Source organism: Siniperca chuatsi, linkage group LG8, assembly GCF_020085105.1.
Source record: "Siniperca chuatsi isolate FFG_IHB_CAS linkage group LG8, ASM2008510v1, whole genome shotgun sequence".
Taxonomy (NCBI): domain Eukaryota; kingdom Metazoa; phylum Chordata; class Actinopteri; order Centrarchiformes; family Sinipercidae; genus Siniperca; species Siniperca chuatsi.
Genome location: NC_058049.1, coordinates 5,085,485 through 5,110,200, shown reverse-complemented (window position 1 = coordinate 5,110,200; position 24,716 = coordinate 5,085,485). Strand labels below are relative to the sequence as shown.

Below are 24,716 nucleotides of genomic sequence, written 5' to 3'. Positions count from 1 at the left end.
GGAACCATCACAATATGGCAAATGTATACAAAATCACATAATTAACTGATGTTCAAAGCAATGAAATATGTTTCACTATTATGTCTTACAAGATTGTATTATAAGCTCTTCATATGTGTAACACAAAAACTTGAAATCACTATTTGTGTTATTTATATTTGCCTGGAACTGTTAATTTGGACAACCGCATTTTTAAAGTGCTAAAATATGATCATCACATTACAATATTTTGGTGTAATTGTGATTCTGGTGTAAGAACAAACATTAATTACACGCAAATGTTGCATCCGGTCTTAATGGGTTAAGCTAGCTTTATTAGCTTGTCCTTTTTTATGTGGTTCAAATATTGAATAAATATCAACTAGGCTACTTGATTTCTGCTTATACTACTACTACTACTACTACTACTACTACTACAACAAATCTAAAAAAGTTCTGATGGTGACTAGTCTAGACTAGTCAGTGGGGCTTTTCTGGGGGAATTTCGACTCATGACCTCGTATTTCTAAAATTCTAGCGACAGCCCTGCTTGTACTTTTCGTGAATATTTGATTTTATGCTGCTTTATGCTTCTACTTTCAGATAGAAATATTACAGTACTGCATAGTACTTTTTTACTCCAACACATTTATCTGACAGCTTTAGTTTCTAGCTCCTTTCAGTTAATTTGCAGATGAAAACATCATTCATTTTAATGAGAACCTTTACGCCCGATACTTCATTACATTTTGCTGATAGTACTTCTGCACTTTTACTTAAGTAAAATTGTGAATGTAGGAACTTAACTTTGAGTATTTTTTTTACATTGTGGTATTTCTGTTTTTGTTTTCTATTCTGTATTTACTTGAGTGAAAGATCTTAATACTTCTTCCACTACTGACTACTACTACTACTCAACTCAGTTATATTTGGTGGTTTGGTTGTTTTCATTTACATATTTGCTCAGAGATAAAAGCTGAGGTAATAAAAAAAAAAAAAATGTTGTGGAAAAAAGTGTGTAAGTACTGTATGAAGGGGATTCATTGCTAGAAAATTACAAAAGTCAACTTTAAAATGTCCAAAGTCTGGTTGGCTGTGGTTGCACATGTACAGATGGGAAAAGCAATGATCAAGTTGCACAGAGTGGACGTAAACCCGTGTCTGAACCGGTTTCAATGTATTAACACAAGACTGGTGATTACTATCAACAAACAAACTTGTTTGTCTTTGACTAGGCTAAAGAATTCGACACAGCCTCTTGCATTCACTCACTAGCTAACATTTAAAGTCACAGCTGGAAGGGAGTTGGGGGGGGTCAAAAGCTCCCCAAAAACCTGTGTTAAACAAGACCCTTAGCTAAATGAAACTGGTATAACTTTTAATGAGTAAAGTACGTGCCTGAATCTGTTCAATCAAAACGAGGTATGCACCCCTCTGTGAATTTTTATCTCTGATGTAAATTAGTGGTCATAATGTTGGACTAACAAAGTTTTACGGCCCTCCATTTCTTCACTTTTTTTTTTTTTTTAAATGTCACTGCCAGATACAGCCAACAATCTTGGCTTCCTGAAGCCAGATAGCATCTAGAACACCAGGGGAGCTGTTCAGATCATTTGTGTACAACGGTGCCTGGGACGCTTTTATACCTGAGGTGGCGATAAGGCATTCACCAAAGTGCTCATTTGGCTCACAAACAAAACAGGCGGTGATGATAAGCCTCATGTCTTTGTTGTCCGCAGATTTAGGGCCTGAGGTTTCAAGTGCTACAGAATATTTGCTTCATGAGGTGAGACTGTGCAAAAGGCCCTCGACATCCAGCGAGACACAGAGCAGAGCTGAAGTGAGAAGTCCGTCACTGCTGGGTTCAGCCTCTGTTTATGTCCCTGCGATAACCTGCCTTTTATCTGAGAGGGTCAAGCTGAAGTCAGAGTCATCAGTAGAGGCCGCATGATTACGAGCAGATGACAAGAGGAGCGCTCACTTCCTTGGGAACGAGTATGTTAAAAAAAAAAAGTGTGGGTTGAGCTGTTGACTCTGGTGAGCGTTTAAAAAATGATTTACCTTGCTGACCTACTTTTTCCCCCCTGTGTGTGAAGTTGAGATGGTGCAATAAGCATCACCAGATGGCCAGACAAGAAGCCTGAGTGTGTGTGTTCAGTGCTGCATTCCAGCCTGTGCTGCATGGACTGCCTGACCTATACTGTGTAGACAAGTCGTGCAAGTAACCCACATGCTCACGCGCAGCTCCTTTTAAAGCCTCTGCCTACAATAACAGTCCATCTTGATCGGGTTACATGCCCGGGCAGGGCGCTGGAAGTCCACAAGCCTACTGTACTTCAGTTTCACACGTGCACTTCATCTTTCTGCAGTGCAGTCACTCAGGTCAGTCAGTCAGTGAGTCAGTCGCAGTTCAAAGCTCCTTCCTCATGAGTCTCCAGCCACCTGAGCTCGGCTGCAACTTAAAAATATCTGACCTTTCTTGAATCAGAAGCCAAGCAGGGACAGTCCCACCCAGCATGCCACACCAGGGGGGAAAACCAACAAAACCATGACATCAAATAAGTGGAGAGGCTGCTGAGGCGGAGCTATGCGATGAGTGTGAGCAGTCAAAAAAGGGGGGAGGGGAGCATCAGGGTCAGGAGGTGGAGAGGGAAGGGAGGGGGAGGGGTTGGCTCTGCATTTTACATTTCTAGGCAAACCAATTTCCTAGATTTCAAACACTACCTGGATCCACCAGAGAGGAGTAGTAGGATCAAATTTGAATGTTCTTATTTCAGATGTTACAAATAATCCCTTACAACAAGCATGTGTCATGGAAAGCAAAGAATATGCAGGTTTTTATTCCTAACAAATTATACTGCAGGTGATTTCATGCAGGTTTGCAACAATCATCTGATTAATTGAAAAATAATTAAAATAAACACATTCCGTAAATAAAATGGCAGAAAATAGTGAAAATTGCCCAAGGTAGCATCTGCAAAATGCTTGTTTTGTCCACCCAACAGTCCAAAACTCAAAAGATATTCAGTTAATAATGATATAAAACTGAGAAAAGCAGCAAATCCTCACATTTGGGAACTTGTTGTCAATTAATTCTCCATTGATTTACTACTCATCAGCAATAACTTTATGGATTAGTTCCTCCTCTGTCTGAAGGTGTGCTTATTGGTGAAATCATCTGGCTGTAGTTGATACTAAGAGCAAGAAAAAAGGAAGAGGGGTGTACTTGTGTGTGTGTGTGTTCCTCCTTACCTCTTGAAAGCCTCTGTGGGGTTCCTCTCACACTCTCCAGGCTGCAAAGTGCTCTGCACAGCTGGGTCACGCACCTTCTCCTCATATCCCGGCACTAGCCTGCTGCGGCAGATCTGAGCCACCAAACCTCGGATGAACCCGCCTACGCACAGCGTGTCCGAGTCGTCCGCCCGGCAGAAGTGGAAAGCCAGGCTCTGCTGGTGCAGGCCCCGGTGTGTTCCCTGGGTCGACGTGGGCCATAACAGCTCCGTGCACACTGCAGTTTTCCCGCTTCCTGGCCCCCCCACCAGCAACACCCCCCAGGAGTTACCTAACTTCGCAGTTCCTGCTGTCAAGGTGCCGGGGTTGGACGCACACCCGCCGGGCGCCAGCGGGGGCTGCTTACTGAGAGTGCTGGTCACACCACTGAGGTTATTGGTTTTCTCCTGGAGGCAATGTTGGATCTTATGGAAGACCCACTCCCGGCAGTAAAAGCGCTTCCCCTGCAGCAAACTGGTTTGGGCCATTTTGATATAGTGCTGCTGTACCACCTATTCCTCCTCTTCATAGGGGTCCCTTCATTCTGCCCCTCACATTTTCACCTCCAACAAGGGCCAGCAGTAAATTCGAACATCCATTTTGTCGGCTGAAAATGTGCCTCGCAGAAAGCAGGTTGCAGTCTAGCCGTTCTTGGTGTTGATGTTAAGAAGAAGCCAGAGTGAATGCAACTTGAGTGAAAGAAGAGAAGGAAGCAGAACTGCTGCAGATGGCAGGAAAAGCAGCCAAGCTATGGTGCGTTACAGAATATCTAGGTCAAAATAAAAAAAGGAAATCAAAACTGAGGCTCAAACCATAGATTTTCCACCAACTTTTTCCACAGCTTTCCCACTGGTTGAACTGAGTGCTCCTTGTTATTATGAGTGTGTTGCTTTAGCATGGCGCTGGGCATGGCAGGGCACCCGGCTCTTGAGTGCATCCACTGGCAAACTCAAGCCACCACCGCTTGATACAATTAGCCATGAGAGTTGCTGATATATTTCCGCTGATGCATTTCAGATGCTACCGGGGACGACCAAAGCGCGTTTCCATTACATTAACATAGAAGAGACTGCGAGTGCAGAGTCAATTTCTCCAATAACATACAAAGCCTGGCTCTTCTCCTGGAAAACAGAGACAGAAATAAAAGCTAAATTAGGACATATTTCAAATACAACTTAATGCTTTATGCGCAATTAACCATCTTACTCAAGGAGATGTTTGTTGAAACATTTACAGTCTTGGAGCAAGGGATGAAGTACAAAATAGTGGATTACAAACAACCAATATGAACAAAAATCTGTATATTTATTGGCTTTAAAAACATATCCCCATATAAGCAACAGTTTGCCACGACTTGTTATGATGCACATTACTGTTAAAGATATTCTCCAGCCTACAAAGAAGGGTTAACTCTATAAAAAGGTGAGTAAGTTGGTTTTCGGTGCTTTTATCATCCACAACCCACATCACTGCCTGCTTGCCCTGCAACTAAATTCTTGGCAGGGGTTCGTCCAGTTTCTCTAGTCTATCCACTGATCCCCCCCTTCCTTCCTATGTGGCTTTAAATCCCAAACAGTCCACATCCGTCCTGAACTGGGGGGGGTGGGGGTCCAAATGAGAGGACCCCCTTTCGTGCACTTACAGGGGTCGTTTACATGGATGGCATTGGAAGGTAACCCCACAACTCAAAGAGGGTTTAACAGCTTTTTAAAATGACAGAAATCTTACAGAGTTTAATCCGGAGTATATATGATAGTCTGTGATTAGGAAATGGACTTAAGTGTAGAGATGATGGAACTTTAAAAAGGGGAAAGGGCATGAAATTTAAGATTATCTTGATTTGATTTCTGTTGCTTTTGTGCGAACTGCAGCTTAACCACCTTTTTATTTATCCCTTCATCAGTGCCTACTACTGCTTCTCTATACTGGAGCAAATGCAAATATTACCCAGCCTCTCCAGCCATGAAAACACACACACACACACACACACACACACACACACACACACACACACAGTCTTGGTGGTTACTTTGTAACGCTGCCAAATAACAAGGTTTTACACGGGCTGCGATACATTTCCACCTTTCTGTTTTTCTAAGGCGCTCCCTGCCTCCAACACAAAGCTTAAAAAATACATGTTCAATATATCAATGGCCAGTTGTGTTTTGAGGCGGAAGGCGACAAATAATCTATCAGAGCAAACGACACGAATTCACTCCAGTGACTGAAAAGGCAGCACAAGTATTTTGTATGGCCAGACAAACCTCACCCATTTCTGATGGGATACAATTTACACCTATGGGGGTTTTTAAAAACCCCATCCAGACTAGCTAACAGTTGCATGCCTTGAGGAGAAAACCCCAAAAATAAACGTTTAATGTAACCTGTCGTGTTATTGCAGTCTACTAAAAATGTTCCTTAAACTTCAATTTAGCCAATTGAGGAGCGTTTCACTATTTTCGCTACAGTTTCAAATGTCTCTCACATCCCCAAACGGTTTCCCCCTCACCTCTTGCCGATTCCTCTTGGTGTTTTGGGGGGGTTGCTGTCTCCGTAATCAACACCCTTTCTGTCCGCGTTAAAACCTTCACATAAACCATTCGACCGTTTCCTCCGGTGCAATTCAAAGCTCAAATGTGTGCATTTGAGCAACGTTCATGTCTTTCTTTGAATCGGTCTTTTCTGTCGGTGTCGGCTCCTCCTGCTGCCCGACACAGCTCCACAGTGTGCCGACGGACTCTCCGCCTCCTACATTTCTCTCCACTGCATGCAGAGCACACACACGCCAATGAGCGGCGCAAGGTCTTATGGGACGTGTAGTTTTACCCTCTTGTCGCATTAGTAAAATAACAAAACAATATTTCGTTGACAAAAAGTGTAAAAATAAATTGCAAATAATTTATTATCTTCCCACGAAATCACAATTTAACCACTATTATTTATTCTCTTGCCACTAGTATTAAATATGTATTTATCACCATGAATAGCCTATTTCATTTTATTAATAAGTTTCTTTCTCCATACCTTAATTGGTACGTTGTCAACAAGGAACCTTCAAGTTAGTTCAGTTTGGTATAAGAATGTAGTAGTCACTGTCAAACAAACACTTTTTGTTTTCTATCTTAATATTTTATTCATTTTCAAAAATGCATAAATGCTGCAAACAAAATTGCTCCCTCTCCATTTATACAGCACATGTGGTATCACCATCTGCTGTTGTACTGTACTGTTGTATGGCATTTAAAGGCAAACTGATCATGTGTGACCTAGAGTGTTATTCCTGTTAAACTGTATAGAAAAAAACACAAGAAAACAAGTGCAACTACACTTCAGATCTTGTAGTTTTTAGTTTAGTTTAGTTGTCTAGCACACCACAAAATTAGGTGAAAAATGATTTTATTTTCCAAAGACAAACCGTAGTACATACATTTTTTCTCTGTCCTTGTCCCTGCACAGTCTCAACAAACATATAAAATCCTGCCATAACAATAACATATTAAAAGCAGTATCAAAACAACTGCTACTAAATTTTTAAGAACCAGGATATCTGAGAAGAACAAGGTAAGGATGAAATCCAAAACCTGATTAGTTAGACAGTGTCTTTAAGTGTCATGGCTGTAACTGCCAGCCAGCATTAAGATGCAAATGATGATGTTATGTATATGTTTTGGAAACTCATATTACATGTTCCTCCATCTGTGAGAATGTACAAACATTCCTAGATTGAATGTTGGCATTTTGCTTTGATGGCACAGTGGAATATGTCTTTTGGAGTTGACATGAGATGCAAACGTTTAAAACTTTAGAAACCTTTTGTAAAAGTTGTTGGCTCCTTGTTTTCATGTTGACCAAGGCTTTTCATTTTAGGAGATCCTTTGTATTTGCAACATCAGCCGAGGTTGATGATGAATGGGTTCAGACAGCACTGAAGATTGATAATACAACAATGGGCAGCTGCGCAAGAACCTACTCTTAATCAATGATAGCTTGTACTCAACAGAATTGTCGCTTACGGAGAGTTTTCATTTACCATGCCTCACCACTTTTTTTATGAAATGAAAGAAGTATGTGCTGCACATTGGAGCAGCCTTTACTATTAACAAATCCCCTAATACCTTCACGATTAAATTATCTACACTTAATTATGTAGGCTATGTTTATGGATCTGCTGGAAAATAATGAACAAAGCATTAAGTGGAAATAAAAACATTCCCAGGTCGTTCCTTCCATGGTCCAGCCGCCAACTGTGATGTGCTCAAAACCTCACAGCTGACATGCCAGATGTTGTCATTGTTCGTGAGCAGCAGGCAGGTGTGTGTTTTGGAATTAGGCTTTTACTTTTGACAATCATTTGAGGAGGCTTTGCACTATTTTGCAGTCTGAATATGAAAGCTGATAATATGTGTTAAAATAAAAGCAAAAAAAAACAAAAAACAGGCCATGTCATGCCTGTGCCCTTTCCCCCGGTTGTGTTGCATATTAGCCCACCCTGAAACAAAACAGCTTGTTGTTTTTTAAATTCAAGTGGAATTCTGTGTAATTTGAACACTATGACTTGTGGTTTGCTGTGTGTCTCAGTCGCAGAACAAAATTATATTTGTTACATGCGCCACTTTAGACATAAAATAGTGTAAGTGAACGAGTTGTAGCAGAAATGTGAGAAGTTTTCCTTCTTTTTTTTCTCCCTTCCAGCAAGGATGCACATGGGGCTCGCAGGTTGATGTTGTTTTGATCTAACTGGAGGCTGCTAATCTTACAACATTTTTATCAGTCCCCGAAGAATTACTACAGGGACTTTTGTTCTTTGAGGTGTAGCTGCAGTAGGCTGTAATAACTGACAGAGTTACCGGCTGATGCTGTCTGTGCTCAAATGAAGATAACCCAGTCTTGTGTTGGCGTCAGCTTCCACTTCAAATCGTGTTTCCTAGTGCTTCCTTAGTGCTGCCCTCCGTGTTTCAGTTTACGGTTTAATTTAGGTCAACATTATGCGTCACAGAGGTGATTAGATGGTGTTAGGGCTAAGGTTTGGCTCAGGTTAATGTAAGGGCATACACAAATCATTGTGGAAACAGACTGATGCAGCACCTTAAAGAGGACAAAACCAGTAATGTATAACCAAAAATGCTCAGAGACAAAAACACTGAGAGAAAGTGTGGAAATTGTGTTTATGTACAGCTAATTTGTACAAGCAAATGTGTTTTCAAGGAAAATGAATACCGCCTTGATTACAATTTCTATTAACATAATGAGGACATGTTGTAAATTAACGTATCTGACAAGTCGCAAAACTGTTGACACGAAATAGATCAGTAAAATGTTCATTGACAATGTTTTTTTTTTTCCTTGAAATTATTCAATCTTGCAATACAAGCTTGTAGTGACTACATCATTGTTACACTTTTAAGGTTATGTTTAGACACTTAGTTAAGGTCCTGGTTTAATACAGAAAAAGTTTGCAGTGACTTGAATCCCAAGACATAACATGTTTATTAACATTAAACAGAAACCACGATGTTTTTCCTAACCTTAACCAAAGTGCTTTTGCTGCCTGGGTGCAAAGCCCGGTCTCTGGTGTCAAAGTCCTGCGCTTTGTAGACCCAACATCCATCCCTACCAACGCGCTGTGACTCGGATGTCGGACAGAAATGCAGCACTTCATTCACTCAAAAAACATGATGCCTATGAACATAATCCAGCCAGAGACTATTTTTGCTGCCACAATGTAAATGTGAAAACAATTTAGTAATAAATAAATACAGTTTCCAGGAGACAAGGCTGTACCAGCCTGCAAACTCTACAAAAGCATGAGGGGTGGCTAAATCTTCAACTACACCCTCACTTATAGAGTAGGCAAATTTTCTAACTGAGAAGTATGATGACGTTGTTTGATGAAGCACAATGACTGTAGATTGACTCAGTGAGAAGTATGACTGTGATTTACACAACTCACACAACCAGCACGTCAGGGTGGGTTTACAGACGGAAATGATGTGGAGGACTCAACGTTACAGTCTTAGTGTAGCATGATGATAATGCCGAATCCAAGTGTTCAAAGCCTGTGACAGTAATTTATTATGACCAACATACATACAGCACGGCTGGAATCCCATCGGCAAAGTGGGCAACTAGGGTAAGTATCAGGTTCATTGCTTGTCAATTAGTTGCGCATTAATTAATTGATTGCAAACTTATTTAAGAATCTGCAACAAGAATGTATCAACTATGAAGGGTCCTTCACTATCATCTAATCTTTTTGCCCTGGCTTGTAGTGGGGCTTTGTTTTAAAATCTAGTTTTAAGACCTTAATTATTTTTGTTCATTATTGTGCTCAAATGGTGCACATTCCTAAATAAGAGGGCCAACTTTTGCCCCGGCGCCCCTTAACAGGTTAATCTGGCCATGATGTATAGCACATGAGTATACATCAGTACCGTACAGTGCACATTGCCACTAAAACAATACAAGTGTTAATACATTTCCCCATCCATGTTCAATAGATGTGGACAACATTTTAGAAGTGATAATATCACATAGAAACTGAAAGCCAAATAATATATATCCGAAAACCCAACAGCAATAAGCTCATTACTGAATCCCTCAAACATTTGAAGCCCCAATTGGAATATTGTAGGTAAATTATAGTGATCTTTTTGTTAGGTTTATCGAAGAGCAAAATAAGCACTCCATCAAGATAATAACACAGTGTTGAGAAGAAACACTATTACAACAGTAGGAAGCCTGCTGATTGGGGAAAACAAAACACTCCCTCGATACTTACCAGCAGTCCTCTGTCAGTTCTGTAACAAATCAAGCTTGATTCCCTGCAGAGCTTTTAAAACAGTGAATATTACATCAAGAACTCACATTATCGAGCATTGTGTGAACTTCCGTCACTGAAAATATTTAGAGGTTGGTGTTCATTAAGTTTCTGTTCTGTCGGATGTGTAACCTGTTGTGTTGCTGTTACCATGCAGAGTGGGGAGCGTGGAGGTGCCCCCTGTGGATGCAGAGAGGAGATAAACAAATCCATATATCGAACTGCCCTCCGGAGTTGTCCCAAACACTGATCGACCTTACATGATACTTCATCTGCTAATGCCTGCTCCTCAACAAATTAGCAATTGAAAGACAGGAGGAAGGATGAACTGTCCAGGTCTTGCATTTCACCTCTTACTCCAGGTAATTGTAGGGGTTGCAACTAATGATTATTTTCATCATTGATTAATGTATATATTACTGTTTTGATTAAAGGTAACAGCTTCACATGGCTTGTTTTAACCAAGCAACAGTGAGATAAAACAGAGAAGAGAACAGAGAAGTTTGAATCAGCAATGCTGTACTTTAATAATTAAAACTTGCAGCCTTCTCAAGAGGCTGGGTATGTTTTCTCATGATTTCAAAAGAAATGTCTGCACACACAGTCAACAGCAAAATATTGTATCATTACAAACATGTAAAATGGGCTGATTACTTATTTTGTTAATTAAAGAATAATTATTTTAATGTTAATTCTTTAAGGTTTTTAAAACTTTAGTTTTGCCAAATATACATACTTAACAGGAGTCCATGTTTCCCACTATTTGACTTCCCACCTCCATTTGTGAATAAAAACTGCATAATCAGAGCAGAAACTGTAGTTAGCAGCAACCATGTTGATCAGGTATATATATATAAGAACGCCACCTACAGAAGCTCAAACTGCAACAAAAAATCTTGCAAAAGACGTCACAGTATTGCTTATTGGGACAAAATTTTATATCACAGTAATTGTAGGCTACATATTAACCTTGATAACAATGAGTAAAAACTGCAAGTCTACATTATATGATCTGAAAGATCCTATAAAGTAATGCCAGACTGCATTAAATCATTAGCATTAGCGCTTGTCATGTTGGATTCTGCTTTGTTTTGAATGAATTTGCAGAACTAGGTGAGACAAGGCACAAACATAAAATTGGGTGACAACAGGGAGTTGTAGTTTTTCAACAGACAACATAATGACATGATTACAATTTAGTCTGTGTGTGATTCTTAGCCATAGCTGCATGGCAATGTTGATCGGTCAGTCCACCACTTTGGTGCAGACTGAAATAGAGGGATTGCCACGAACTTTGGTACAGACATTCATGAAGGTATCTAGTTGTCAAGGTAGTTTATTTCTCATTCTACAACACAACACTGCATAATGAAATTAAAGCTGTAGCTACACACAGAACACATATACAAATATTTTAAATTTGAATAGAAAAAAAATAAAACAATAAATAACAACAAACAGTTACTTATGTGCATATATTATATAGGTAGTGGTAGTGGACATGGTTCCCAAACGATGAATTATCCTAACAACTTCTCTTGATCCCTTAACTTTTCATTTCATGCTATCATCAGGTCGAAATACTCCAATACTTGGGTTTATGACCAAATGCCTGTAAAACTAAACTGATTTATTCCCATCAGCCTCAGCTGTACTTTGTGTTTGGTGCTAATTAGAACTGAAAACAATTCATCGCTCTCCATTGACTTTGTATTGCGGGAAGATGCCTCCTTGTCACTTCCATCAAACAACAGAAAAATGCCTAAAAGCTGCTGTGTGGTGGGATGCTCCAAAGCAAGGTAAGGAAAAGGGACACTGAGATAGACCGACAATACTGAGTTTGTCAATATGCCTTTTATTCTCTGGTAGACAGAGGGTGCTAAAATAATCCTTTGATATAATGAAATCTAATGTTTTTAGCTAGCTACACACATTTTGTTAGCGTTTCAGCCCTTGGTTGCATATTGTGTCGCTGATTGTTTTCCCCTCCAGTGGCCGTGAGTATGACGCATTGTGCTCTGTCTCTATGCTAAACATCAAGCGTGATGAGTTTAGCATTTAGCTTAAAGCACAGCTGTGCCTAAGTACAGCCTCTCAGAGCTGTTAACTTGACTGCAGACTCTTAGTCTTGTTTCTGTTAAAACTGGAAAAGCTTTGGTTTATCACCCAGCACCAGAACTTGTCTGTTCATTACAATTTAGTTTCATAGATCTTCTAGGGATGAGAATAAACCCTTTAGTCATAGGCCTACAGTAGTAAAGGCATATTTTTATACCACGTTGCACACAGACACACACATCTTGTGGTCAGTTCTTAGAGAGTGCGCAGAAAAACACGAGTACTCTCCAATCTGCCTGCCATTCCAGTATCAGCAGGAGCCAAGTTACAAGCTCACTCCTCCCCACAGGAAAACTGCAAAGCCGCATGTTGCTATTTAATCCATTTTTTAACACTGAGATCGATGTGTATATCCTCTTCCACCACGCTCACCAATCTGCCGAATACACATAATCACAGTAATGTTTTTGTCCTTTTGCCGACTAAATACCAACTGGTCCAAGTCATAGTCCTCAGGAGGCTGGATCAGCATAAGTTGCCATGATTGTTCCCTGTTTTGTGAATATTGAGAAATATTCTCCACCTTGTTATTAAATGCGTGATGACGCACATTTGGTGATTGGGGTTTGGCTGGGAAACACTAGGTTTGCTTTAGAAAATTGAGTTGGACTGGTCCATGTCTTCTCTGTTTTGTGTCACTTCTTCTCTCTGACTTGGCTGCTGCTCCAGAGTGCTGTAACAAGTAAACTATGGATGGCAGTTAGTGTGGTTTTTTTAGCACATTAAGTAACTATGTATTAATTTATTTTTTGCTGTAATCCTCATTAGTCAGCTAATCAGCAGGGCACTGTTACAGCTATGTTTGTGTTTGTTTTTGGGGTTGTTTTGTTATTAACTGTCTGTGTAATGTGTAAAAGCTTTGGGGAAACTCATGTTCTGCAAGCAGTATGCCATTACTTTGGAAGTCATATTAGACATCTTGGAGCTCATATTTGCTTAGGACAAAAGACTAATGTTGCTTTATAAACAAAGATTCATATTGGGTATTCCACATTGTTTACAGTGGCAGTGCCCAATAAATGCAAGCGACAGAAGTACAAAGAAAGAACTTTGCCCAAATAAAATAGCCTACATGTATTATAAAATTGTCATAATTATAATCAAGATACATTGCCAAAAATCAAGCAGTTGCAGAAACAGTTATCATAGAAACTGTAAAAAAAACAAAAAAATAAACAAAGAAAAAAGATTTGAATATATTTCAAAATATTTTTAAAGGGATTTATGGCATGTGACAACATTGTACAAGTTTCAATAGATCCTGCTGGTTGGAAAATGGAGAATATGTAACTACTGCAGTTACAGGATGACCAGGTACATCACAATACTGGAAAATAACAGACCTTTTTCATGGCAAACAGTTTGACTTATCATAGCAGGAAAAACACAGGTGAAACACATTTGCTTAACCATGGCTCAGTTCTATTAAGTGTCCCATTAAGCCATGACTGTCAGCCAGCATGCACAATACCAGGACCCTGGAACTGGCTCAGCTACATGGAATGCACTCATTATTAACCTTATTAATTCTTCTTTCCTTCAAGCCAAAAATGTCTGCTGTGAAAGAAGGGCTGTTGAACAAATAAAAATAATTATAATCCAGTAAATAACGAACCATGTAGGACACACAAGACGGTGTAAATGGATGTGTGTGCGTGTGCATACGTATGAGAGATGAGTGGGTGTGTCCTGACATGACATTTCATTTGATATAGTATGGCTGACACTAGAATGAGGTGAGAAGACAATACAGTTGGGGGAGGGGGGCCCTTTTTAAAAATCCAGCCACCACCTCTCAAAATGTCGGCACACATCCCTGCAGAACAAATACTGCGTCATATTATGGGAATGACTTCTACACAATGACAAGCAAAATCAATATTTCACCACCCAGAATGATAATGTGGTAATAATGAACAATGAGGATGCTGACGGTGAGAACCCATGCAACAGCACTTCACTCAGTCTCTGAATAGAGGCTGAGAAAAACATAATTGGCAATCATGGAACCCGAAGCTACAGGCCTGTAAGCGCTAATTTGCAATCACAGTACGGGGCAACGCTGGCACTCCAAGAATTTTCATTGTGTGCATATATATAAATTTATATGAGAATGTATGTGTGTGTGTGTGTGTGTGTGTGTGTGTGTGTGTGTGTGCTCATGAGCCACAAAGTGCAGAATTAATTCAGATGCATGATCAATTTCTGTTACTGTAGACGATGATAAGCTGTGCGAAAACAGATGAAACCTGACATGTACCTTGGTAGCATTCACAGCTGATTAGTGTGCCCATTTATTTATAGAATAATGTTTCATCGAAGTGATTCGTGGTAGCACACACTCCGTCATAAACCAGCACTCTGCTCCGCTAGCAAATACACTGCAAAAAATCCTCTTATCGAATCATTTTTGTCCGTAATTAGCAACATTTTAATTCCTTAAAATGTTGTTTTCTTACAAGTGAAAAAAGATGTGCACTAAGTATTTAAGCAATAGAGAATTAGCACCCAACTCTGCAGCTCCCTCCCGTCAGCTCTACAAAATGTTTTAGTGTCTTTTAATTTGGTTTCATGGCCCGCAACTCTATTGAACTCTCTCGCCTCTCTCATCAGCGTCGTTTTCAGCCACAGCACAGCTGTTTTCAGCAATGTCCAAAATCCACTATATGCTACCTTCTCAGCACCAAGTGCAGGCAGAAACAGTTAGCAATTTGTTGGTCAACACAGTCACGCATTTAGCTGAAGAGCCAAATATTTCCCTCAGGAGTTGGTGTTAAAATGTCAGCAGTACTGTTTAATGTTATGTTCTGTTAATTCATGTGCATTAATGACTTAATTTGACATGGATTACTTAATTCAAGAGCACAGATTTCCTCATTTTACCTGATGAATGTCTGAGGTCCATAACACTGTTAATAAAGTACAAGTGACCAACAATGCACAGTTTTTGGTTCCTTGTCAGCAATGACAACTGTTGCTGAAATATTCACTAGTTTTAATAAAATATGTTTTCTTAGATTATTAGAACTCAAATCTAGACAGAAATGACACCGTGTACAGAAAATCTATGACTGTATAGCATGTATCTTACATTATATATATGGACAAATATGTAGATTTAGCACACAATGTGCTTTTTTTGTGTCTGAGAATATTCAGTAAATATAGCTTTTTTTGAAAGACTTGAGATTATTGCAGTTACTTTGCTGTTATGCTCTGACATAGGTGTTTTTATTAGATCAGATTTTCCTGTAAAATGATGGTGCAATCATGAAATATATCTCTTTTTTTATTTGCTTTTTATTCACTCATATTAGTTTTCAGAATATGTTGCCTTTCTATGATGGCTGTAGAGCCCAAAGCCCTTTGGAGTAAATAGAGATTTTCCCTGTCAGATTGGACAAGTCTTCCCTGCTCAGTATCCTCAGGCCTATACACAAACAGTTGACAGGCAAACTGTGTGATTCAGATGACTGACCCCTTGGAAAATGAGCGAGCATACTTGGCAGTTTCAAGGCTACTGAGCTGCATGGCGTTTGAAAGATAAAATTATGTTGTGTTGCACAGCACAGCTTTCCTCAGATCAGAGAGGTATAGTGATATTTAGATATTTACTTTAGGGGAAAAACGTGATATGTCTGCTAGGAAGCAGAGACCAAAATTAAAATGTCATGTTTTAAAAGGATGGTTTTAATCTTTTCCAATTAGCTGATGATACTTTATGACTAACTGACACATTGCACTGCAGAAACATCCATCATACATTCATCAATCTTACGTTGACTCTTATTTTACTTAAAACTTGTGTAACATATTGTTCCACTCCAATTCATATGCACTTAATTGATAAAATATTAGTAGGATATGCATTATTCTTGATTCTACATGTCACTGATGGGTTCTTTTAAACATGACCACCAACAGTTTGGTGGTCATGTTTGGGGGTGGCAGAACAAGCTGTAAACACAACACTGACACCTTAAAGTTGTTGTGGCAAACGTGTTAGCTAACACCTGATGAAAGTATTTGCTCTCCTTTTAGTTTTGTTTTGCTCTCCACTAACTCGTGAAAGAAATATTTGGGTGTTTAGCTACTAGATACTCCACTATGTTCACAAGCTAGTTTTTACACTAGCTAGCTAGGAGGTTGCAGATGGTTTTTAAAGCTGTTTTGCTGAAAACAGCTACCTGCTGTGAGAGTGACTCAAAACAGTAAAGTTGTGGGCTGTAAAACCAAAACAATGAACTAAAAGACACTAAAATGCTCCGAGCTAGAGCCGAGGAGAACTGCAGAGTCAGGCGATCATTCTTTGTGAATTCGTCACTACGAAAGACTCCTTTCACATTACACAGTCATTTAATCCATTGTTAATATAAAAAAAAGTATTAATGCAGCTCTAAACATAACTTTTAAGATGGCAGATCAGAAAATGCTCATATAAGTAATTCATATAAAGAATTTATCACAGAGACAAACCAACCTGCTGACTTTTTTACACTTCAAAAATGTAATTCTTCCCCAAAAGACTTCCTCTAGATGCAACAAACTATAAAATCATTAAGCTACATTGCTTCTATTGACTTTATTTCCTCTATATGGGTCATGAACTCATGTCCCTCTGCTCTAGGAACCGGTGTTAGCTCCTTCGCTACGGGCACGTCCAGCCCAGCAGACTGGAACTAACAACAACTCTCTGAAATATTTATGTCCCTGGAGAAAGAGCGAGAGAGAGAGAAAGAGAATGAGAGAGAGTGTGTGTGTGTGCACTGCATTAAAGCAAAGGTTCTTCTCTGTGTGCCTGCAGGCTGTTTCTTTCTCTGTCACTGTCAACAATATCTTGACTTCCCTTAACTACTGAGTTTGTCATCTACATAAATCGGGATTCCTTGCAGATTCTTCTTCATGGGTATTCATAAAGATGGGATTTTCTCAAACAATAAGCAACATAGTGCTTATTGTGGATTCCGATTTTTTTTATTACATTATGAGTCACAGTTGCAGTTAAAGAAGTTAGTTTAAAAAAAATCCCAAATAAAATACCACAATATAATGTTATGTTCTACCTCAAAAGTCAAGTTTATACATTTAGACTTCCATCATTCCAGATTATTACAACTTTGGTCTGATATTCGTAGTTTTGTCCTTCATTTCTATCAGTTCTGATTACATTTTATCCACCAGAGTAATGGCCAAGTTCTGGGAACATGGGAATATTTCACCACAACAAAGTCAGACGAGACAAGAAACACGAGCGGTTAGATGATTAGACAGGTTGCAAACAAGCCAACAGTTTAGCCAGATGATCTAAACCACTTTGTTTGAAGGTAAAACTGGAAGTGAGCAAATGTGAAGTGTCAGTAAGAACCCCTCATTGCACCCCTCCCTTTGGTGGACTTGGTGATCCTCTGAATTTTCATATAACGTGACCAGGTGTGGCAGGTCAAAGTTGTCACTTATCCAGTGAAATATCTCAACATCTACTAGATGGATTGGCACAGACATTCATGGTGCCCAGATGGTGTTGATGAATCCCTGACTTTTCATCCAGCACCACCATGAAGTTGACATTTTTGGTTTTGACTGGAAATGTCTTGACAACTATTGAATAACTTGAATAACTGTGACATTTGGTTCAGACATCCATGTTTCCCTCAGGATGAATTGTAATCACTTTGGTGTTCAACCTACTTTTCATCTAGCACCATCATCAGGTCAAATGTTTTAGTTGTCCAGTACTTTAGTTTATGACCAAATACCCGCAAAACTAATGACATTCCCATCAGCCTCAGCTGTACTTTGCACTAATTAGCAAATCATCGCAGGCCAGCATGCTAAACTAAGATGTATGAAGGATACTAAATAATAAACAAACAACACAATTAATGATTGAATGAATGAATGAATAAATCAACAAATAAATGAATGAGCTGAATAAATACTCTTCATCAACACATAAGTAAAGCACCTCAGCTGCTATGAGCTAATGGTATTAGTTTCCATTCTCAAATTCAACACAAAATTCTCATTGTAAATTCAGAACCCCTCTGAATAATTGATTCTAAAAAAACACAATAAGGCATCTTACAGCTACATGCCATCTCCAGAAATCTAGGACATGGAAATCGACTCGTGAACACTGTAAAACAGTTCATACAGTTTGTGCATCATTAATGACAAATCTGCTGAAGGAGATGATAGAGGTGAGGGAGGTGTGTGATGTTTGTTCCTCTACCTCTGCATAGGGCTGGGTTTAAAAATATCATCCTGTTGTGTTTCTGTTACATAACCACCACAGAACAAGTTACATTCTTCATTCTAGTCTCCTCTTTTCTGAATCCTGCATTCTGAGTTACATGCTTTTTACTCAGTAGCCCAAAGGTTTGACCCACTGAGAAAATATCAGTTTCTTTGTGTGTGCAGGGCAATGATACCACACAGATCACATCAGCTTTTAGCACGCACATCATGTTTCTTTGCTTCTTAAATCTTACTTCAGATGGTACTTGTGTAAACTGGCTTAATTTGTTTCAGGTTTGGAGGCACAGAGTGAGCAAATGCATGCATAAATTATAGTCATATAGGCATTCATGTAATCATGGTGGTTTTTCTAAATCAGAGGTCTCAAACTTAAATAATCGAAAATTTCAGCTATACACATTCTGATGCTGAGCAACTTGTCTTTCACTCTCCTCTCCCGCGTACCTAGCATACTGTGCTGCATGTTTAATAGAGAGTTGCCGCTTGGGATTGCATTCATTGAGAATGACAGCTTTCTCCTTGCAGATGAGACAGACAGACAGAACATAATGGGACTTTAAACTCCACAAAAAATAATCAATTGTCCACCTCTATTGAAACATTTAGTCCTCAAGGTCAACTACTGAACACTACCTGTACAGCACCAAGCTGCAGATAGATACAATTAGCGACTAGCTGGTGAACATAGCAGAGCGTTTGACGGCTAAAGAGCCAGACATTTTTCTCAGGAGGTGGTGGAGACCAAAACAGAGCTAAAAGGCGATTCGCCAGGTGGCCAGAAACACAACGCCAAATGAATGATAATGTTGTACAAACAGACTGTTACAATAATCAAGGCGTGAGGAGATAAAAACAGTGAGTGCAAGTCACGTGACTATGTCACTTACATCAAGTGACTTCCTATTACCTAACCAAGTAGTTTCTGAAGGCTTCTTCGACAGACGCAAAAGTAGTTTCTGAAGGCGTCTCCTACTGATGCTAAAGGGTACCATGTCTGTATACAACGCCAAGGGGTGTGACAAAATGTTGCTATATGACGCCCTGGGAATGAGAACGGGTTGGACATTTACAGTAGCATACCGTTCATATGTAATGTCCAAAGTTTTGTCAGTTATAAAATACAAACGTTTCCAATGCAATGTCAGACCCATTTTTACTACCTGCTCCCTGACTTTACAGACTTCAAAATTATAAAGTTTAACAAATAAAATAAACATAATAGTAAAATACAGTGGTATGTTTTAATAATTCCTTTGTTTTGTTTCCATCACAATAAAAACCAAAACTTGAGAGTCAGAATCCCAGGACTGGTTGGTTTATGTGTAATTGCAAACAGACAGCAGCCTGTATGAAATAGAATTGCTATGAAAGACTGTGTGCTCTGCCTTAAAATAATGTAGTACCAAAATTGGCTGCTTATGACGCTTGCTGGAAAGAATGCTTCATTAAATGGGATTCTGTGAAATTAAACAAATGAAAGTTTTTTGTTGTCTGTTTCTAACGTTTGTTGACCTCCACTTAACATTTCTTCAAGTGTTTAGAGAAGAGCAAGTCTGTGTGATTTTATGACTGTGATACTGGTTGTTTAAAGGACACACACTCAGCTGAGGCTACAGTTTGTGTTTGGAGGCCATAAAGTCAATTAGAGTGAGGTTTCACCTAGGCTTTCCTGTTTATTGTACTTCCTCTTCTGAAAAGGAGAGTCTGACTGATCTGATGTACTGATGCAAAGACTTCTGAATCACCAGCTTAAGTATTATGATTGTTAATATCAAACCTTTTCCCACTGCAAGATTCAGTCTTCAAAGTATTTTTTTCCAATGTAGTGCAGTTTTCCTTGTTTGAGGGAAATTAATGTCAGTATCTTGAAACAATAGAATAAGGCAGATGCACTAACATTACAGTAAGAAAGTGACAGAAAGTTCAATTGGTTGAAATGTAACGGAAACTGTTAAATCACCCAAATTCTGTTTCGTTTAAAAAAAATGTAATAATAGACAAAAAAATGAGAAAAGACATTTTTGTTTGCAGATTGACAACTTCATTCAAAGTGGGTTAAAGCCCAATGTGGATAAAAAAAAAAACCCAATAAACCTGCAATAAATAAGATTTTTTTGGGCCACTGCGGAAACATCATCACAATTTTTTACGAGGTATTATTTGATGCTACAAGAAAACACAGTGCTGTTTTAAAGTTATATTTTCCAACATTTTTTCAGAAATGAAATATCTGGTTTTCTACTCTGTGTTGTCATTTGATACAACAGAACAGCGGTCTAACAGACGCCCACCAAAAAAAACTTGTTTTACATGTGTGCTGTTCTGTCTGTTTTTCCCACTAAATATCATGCATTTTATGTTTCTTGGTGCACCACCACTGTACATGAAAGATGGAGATGGAGAAATGACCAAAAGTCCATATTTCTTACACATTTGTTGATGTGTTGCTCTGGTCAAGGCTGTTGAGGGCACAAGGTCTCTGGGGGGGTTGCTCTGCAGTGACCTTGCAACAAATGGCTCAATTATCCGAGGTACCAGCAGACTTCATGCATTCTTTGGTTAACCCCTTGCTGTCACACACGGTCACACACACGCTCACTCAAGTGTGCACTGACCAAGGAGTTCAGAGGTCACTCTGAGCAGAGGCTCTTAAATTTTCTTCTCTCTCTTCCACTTGGACTAATTAGGTGACTTGAAATGGGAAATGACCACTGCCTTGCAGGAGGAGTTGGCTTGCAGAATGTTATAAGAGGGGTAGTTGAAGTCATATGCAGTAAAATATCTCATTAATGCCAGGTAAAGTGTATTGAAGCCATCAAATGCAGCATAAAGACTCTTTGCAGTTAAAAAAGTTGGATTAAACAAGGATCTCTTTATACTGTAGAAGCTGGTTTTGGGACAGTGAAAACCATCATCTCAGTCTGTGAAAATCGAAATCTGTTTCATTAGTCTTAAAGTATTTTAATAAAACCTCAGCCACATTTTAAAGTCCCACATACTTCAAGAAGAGTGTGTGAGATGGAATGGGAAATGAAAATCAATCACAAATACTTTGCTGTTAAAAAGCAAAAGTCCTTTGCTTCCCCCTGTCCTCCTAGTCTCCCTCCTCAGCTCTTATTTTGTTCACAGCACTTAGCACTTAGTTACTGCAATATTTTGCCACACACATAACTGTAATAACTGCAGTATACCACAGATTGTTTACTGTAATGTTGGTAATAGGCATTTAAGATTATCCTAATGTTGGATTCATTATATGTCCCATAAGGGAATCAACTAAATGCTTAAATGCAAATGTAAAAATAGGAATAAGTGTTAAATGAGCTAACTAAATAATTTTGTACCATGAGCATAAAAAGGAAAACAATCTGAGATAAATGAAAGTTAGAAAGTAATCTTAATCTCATTCCATTCCTCACAGAGTTGTACTTAAAGCTAAAATTAGAATTTGCTTTTCAAAATCTGTGTTGCGACCCACCCATGAGCTGTGGGAGTTTTGAAAGGGTTGCCAGGTGGTTACCAAGAAAAAATGTAATTATTAACTAAATGTAAACTGTCTCTCTCTTCCCTGCAACCCCCTTCTGCCCACAAATTTGACTTCTTAAGATTCTTTAGTCACTCTAGGTTATGGTAAAAAAAGCCAGCAGTGTGAATGTGCATCATTGCTACACTAAAGTAATATGTAGTCATAAAAAATCAGTATAGAAATGTCACGCAATAGACCTTTAAAATAAGCATGGGAAGCCGTGTATATGCATGTGTTTTGTGAAAAATATATTGTTTGCCTTTTTCTTTAACTTTGGGTCATCAGAGTACTTTAGGAGATTTAGATTTTGATCACCACCAGTATCACTAAAAACTACTTTAAAGAAACTTTAAATAATCAATTCATGTTAAATGTATGCAATGCAATTACAATTAGTGATAAAGTACTTTTTGCAACACATTCTCAACCCAACTGGTCAAATACTGCCGCTTGGTCAGTGTCCTTTCCGCTTCAAAATTTGATGGTGTAGGTACTCCTCTAGTGTCATTTCTGGATGCGCAGGGCGTTGCAGTCAAGTTAGCAACAATAAATATGCTACGCCCGGTTAGACTTTCAAAATAAAGCTGGCGTGGTTAACGTCGTGAAACGGTCACACTTTGGTTAGGTTTAGGCGCAAACCACTTCCTTAGGTCTAGGCACAAAAACTACTCGGTTAGGTTCAGCTACGTAGGCCTACCTCACGTAACTTAAGTACTTACGTACATTACGTAAGTTCACTTATGTATGTTACTTTAAATAAATCATTTACATTTGGTTTCACACAGGACTCAAACTTTTTTTAACATAACATAGGAGGAGCTATTGACAGAAATTGAATCTAATATTTATAAGTATGTTTTCATTAGTTTATAATCACCTGAAAATAATAATCGCTGTGTTTTCATTACCTTGGAATAAGGCGTTTTTATCTACATAGGGAGCGGAGGTCGCCATGTTGCACCGCCATGTTTCTACAGTAGCCCTGACAAACTCTAGATAGGGCAACTGTAGTTTCTCCTACACGCTTGGAAGGGGAGGATGATGTGAGCGGTATTCAAATGGTTGCAAACTGCAATTTCACTGCTAGATGCCACTAAATCCTACACACTGTTACTTTAAACTACATCACCTGACTTTGAAGACGGGTGGGTCCAGAAACGACGCTAGAGGGGTACCTACGGCATCATATTTTGAAGTGGAGGGATACTGACCAAGCTTCATGAATTGACGACTTCATGAACGGGTTGCTATTAGAGACCATATCCTGTAATTTCTCGATTGTTGAAATGCTGTCCGGAGCGATGAGTTAAATTCCCCACCTCCCCCTGTAATATTAATCCCGTCAGAATAGGGCTTTCATTTAATTTTGTCACTTTCTGTAGTTAAGTACCTGACCATACTAGAGACTAGAACTTGTTATTTGTAAACTCTGGCATCTTTAGTTTTGAGGGAATGGGGTGCTTTTCTCTGCTGCAGCCTCACGTTGACATTTAAATTGGTGTATTTTTACTTAAAAACCTTGCTCAGTGTAGCTTTAAGTCCCCAAAGTCATCCACAAAATTGATTTAATTCCTGTAAATCTAGCATGCAGCATGGTTCCTCTGTTCCACTAATAAGAAAGAATTAGGAACTGCTTTACAAAATGTAACCTGGAAGCACAAAAGCAAGACAACAGGGGCTTAATGCCTTGAGAATATAGAAATGATCTGCAAGCTGTTCTCTCTTCTTTCCATCTCTCTCTGTTACTCCTCCCCTCTCTCCCTCTGAGCGTGCTTCATCGCTCCTCCAATGCATTTCAGAGAAGATTGTTCTGTCAACCTTTTTAAAGGTGGCGATTCACAGCGTGTCACTTCCTTCCCCTCCACAACCAATTTGCAATCATCGCCTAAAGTGGGCTCTGCCGTACCAGGTGCTGGAAATTGTGTGTTTTGTAGAAATGCTATCCATTCAGGGTATATTGACATTAACTTTTTCCCCCTATGCTATTATGGGCCTTTTATAGTAGAACACTGTTTTTCCTAAGCAGGTCTAAAAAAACCCAGCACAGTTTGCAAAGCATGTGAATTGACAATGTTGGTGACTTTGAGAAAAATGCTTTTTTTTTTTTTTTAGCAAGAATGTAGCCTGTCTTCCTCCATTGTTGTTTCTGTGCTGAGACGGGAGAAATATGGAAGATGCAGAAAACACACAAAAGATAGTTTTGGGACACACAGGCCCATAGCTGCCTACACCAAGCTTTTAAAGTATTTATTCAAAGATTTACTTATCTTAATAATATTTACTTATTTTTACCCAAATATGACCCCACAAAGCTTCTGTAAATGTTGCAGGTTGAGTTCCATTTGAGTGGGTGTGTCTGTTTTAAGAGGCTAAATGTGTCTTTTGCTTTCTGTTTGTCTGTCCAGCAGCAGTTTGTCTCCAAAGCTACATGTGTAGATGTCTTTTTTATTGTTTTAATAAATAACAGTAAGGACAGATGGACCTTGGTGCTGGTCCAGATTTGACATGTTGGTACCATTTTCTATTAAAGCAACCTTTATACACGGTTTATACATTGTAACTACTAACAAAAAATTCTTCTGGATTATTATTGTCAACGAATGGGACTTGCTATTTGGGGAAAGTTGGAGTGCGCGCGCCATAACTGATGCGCAACGTTAAGGTGCTTTAGCACTGACGTTGTGAGTTACAGGTTTTGAGAAATTTGGAACCGGGTCCTTATAGAATCAGGTCTCGATCCCCATTCCT

General features: G+C 39.1%; 1 protein-coding gene across 2 annotated transcripts in view; it reads right to left on the bottom strand.

The window, feature by feature from the left end:
• ankrd50 (ankyrin repeat domain 50) overlaps positions 1 to 6,013 on the bottom strand; it is a 35,535-nt gene extending 29,522 nt beyond the window's left edge. For both annotated transcript variants that reach the window (XM_044204931.1, XM_044204932.1), the window contains exons 1-2: positions 5,759 to 6,013; positions 3,232 to 4,370 (exon numbers count right to left, since the gene is read on the bottom strand). In XM_044204931.1, coding sequence (XP_044060866.1) covers positions 3,232 to 3,737 — 506 coding nt within the window. In that variant the 5' untranslated portion in view covers positions 3,738 to 4,370; positions 5,759 to 6,013. The remainder of the gene's footprint in view (positions 1 to 3,231; positions 4,371 to 5,758) is intronic.
• Between the last annotated feature and the right edge of the window lie 18,703 nt (positions 6,014 to 24,716).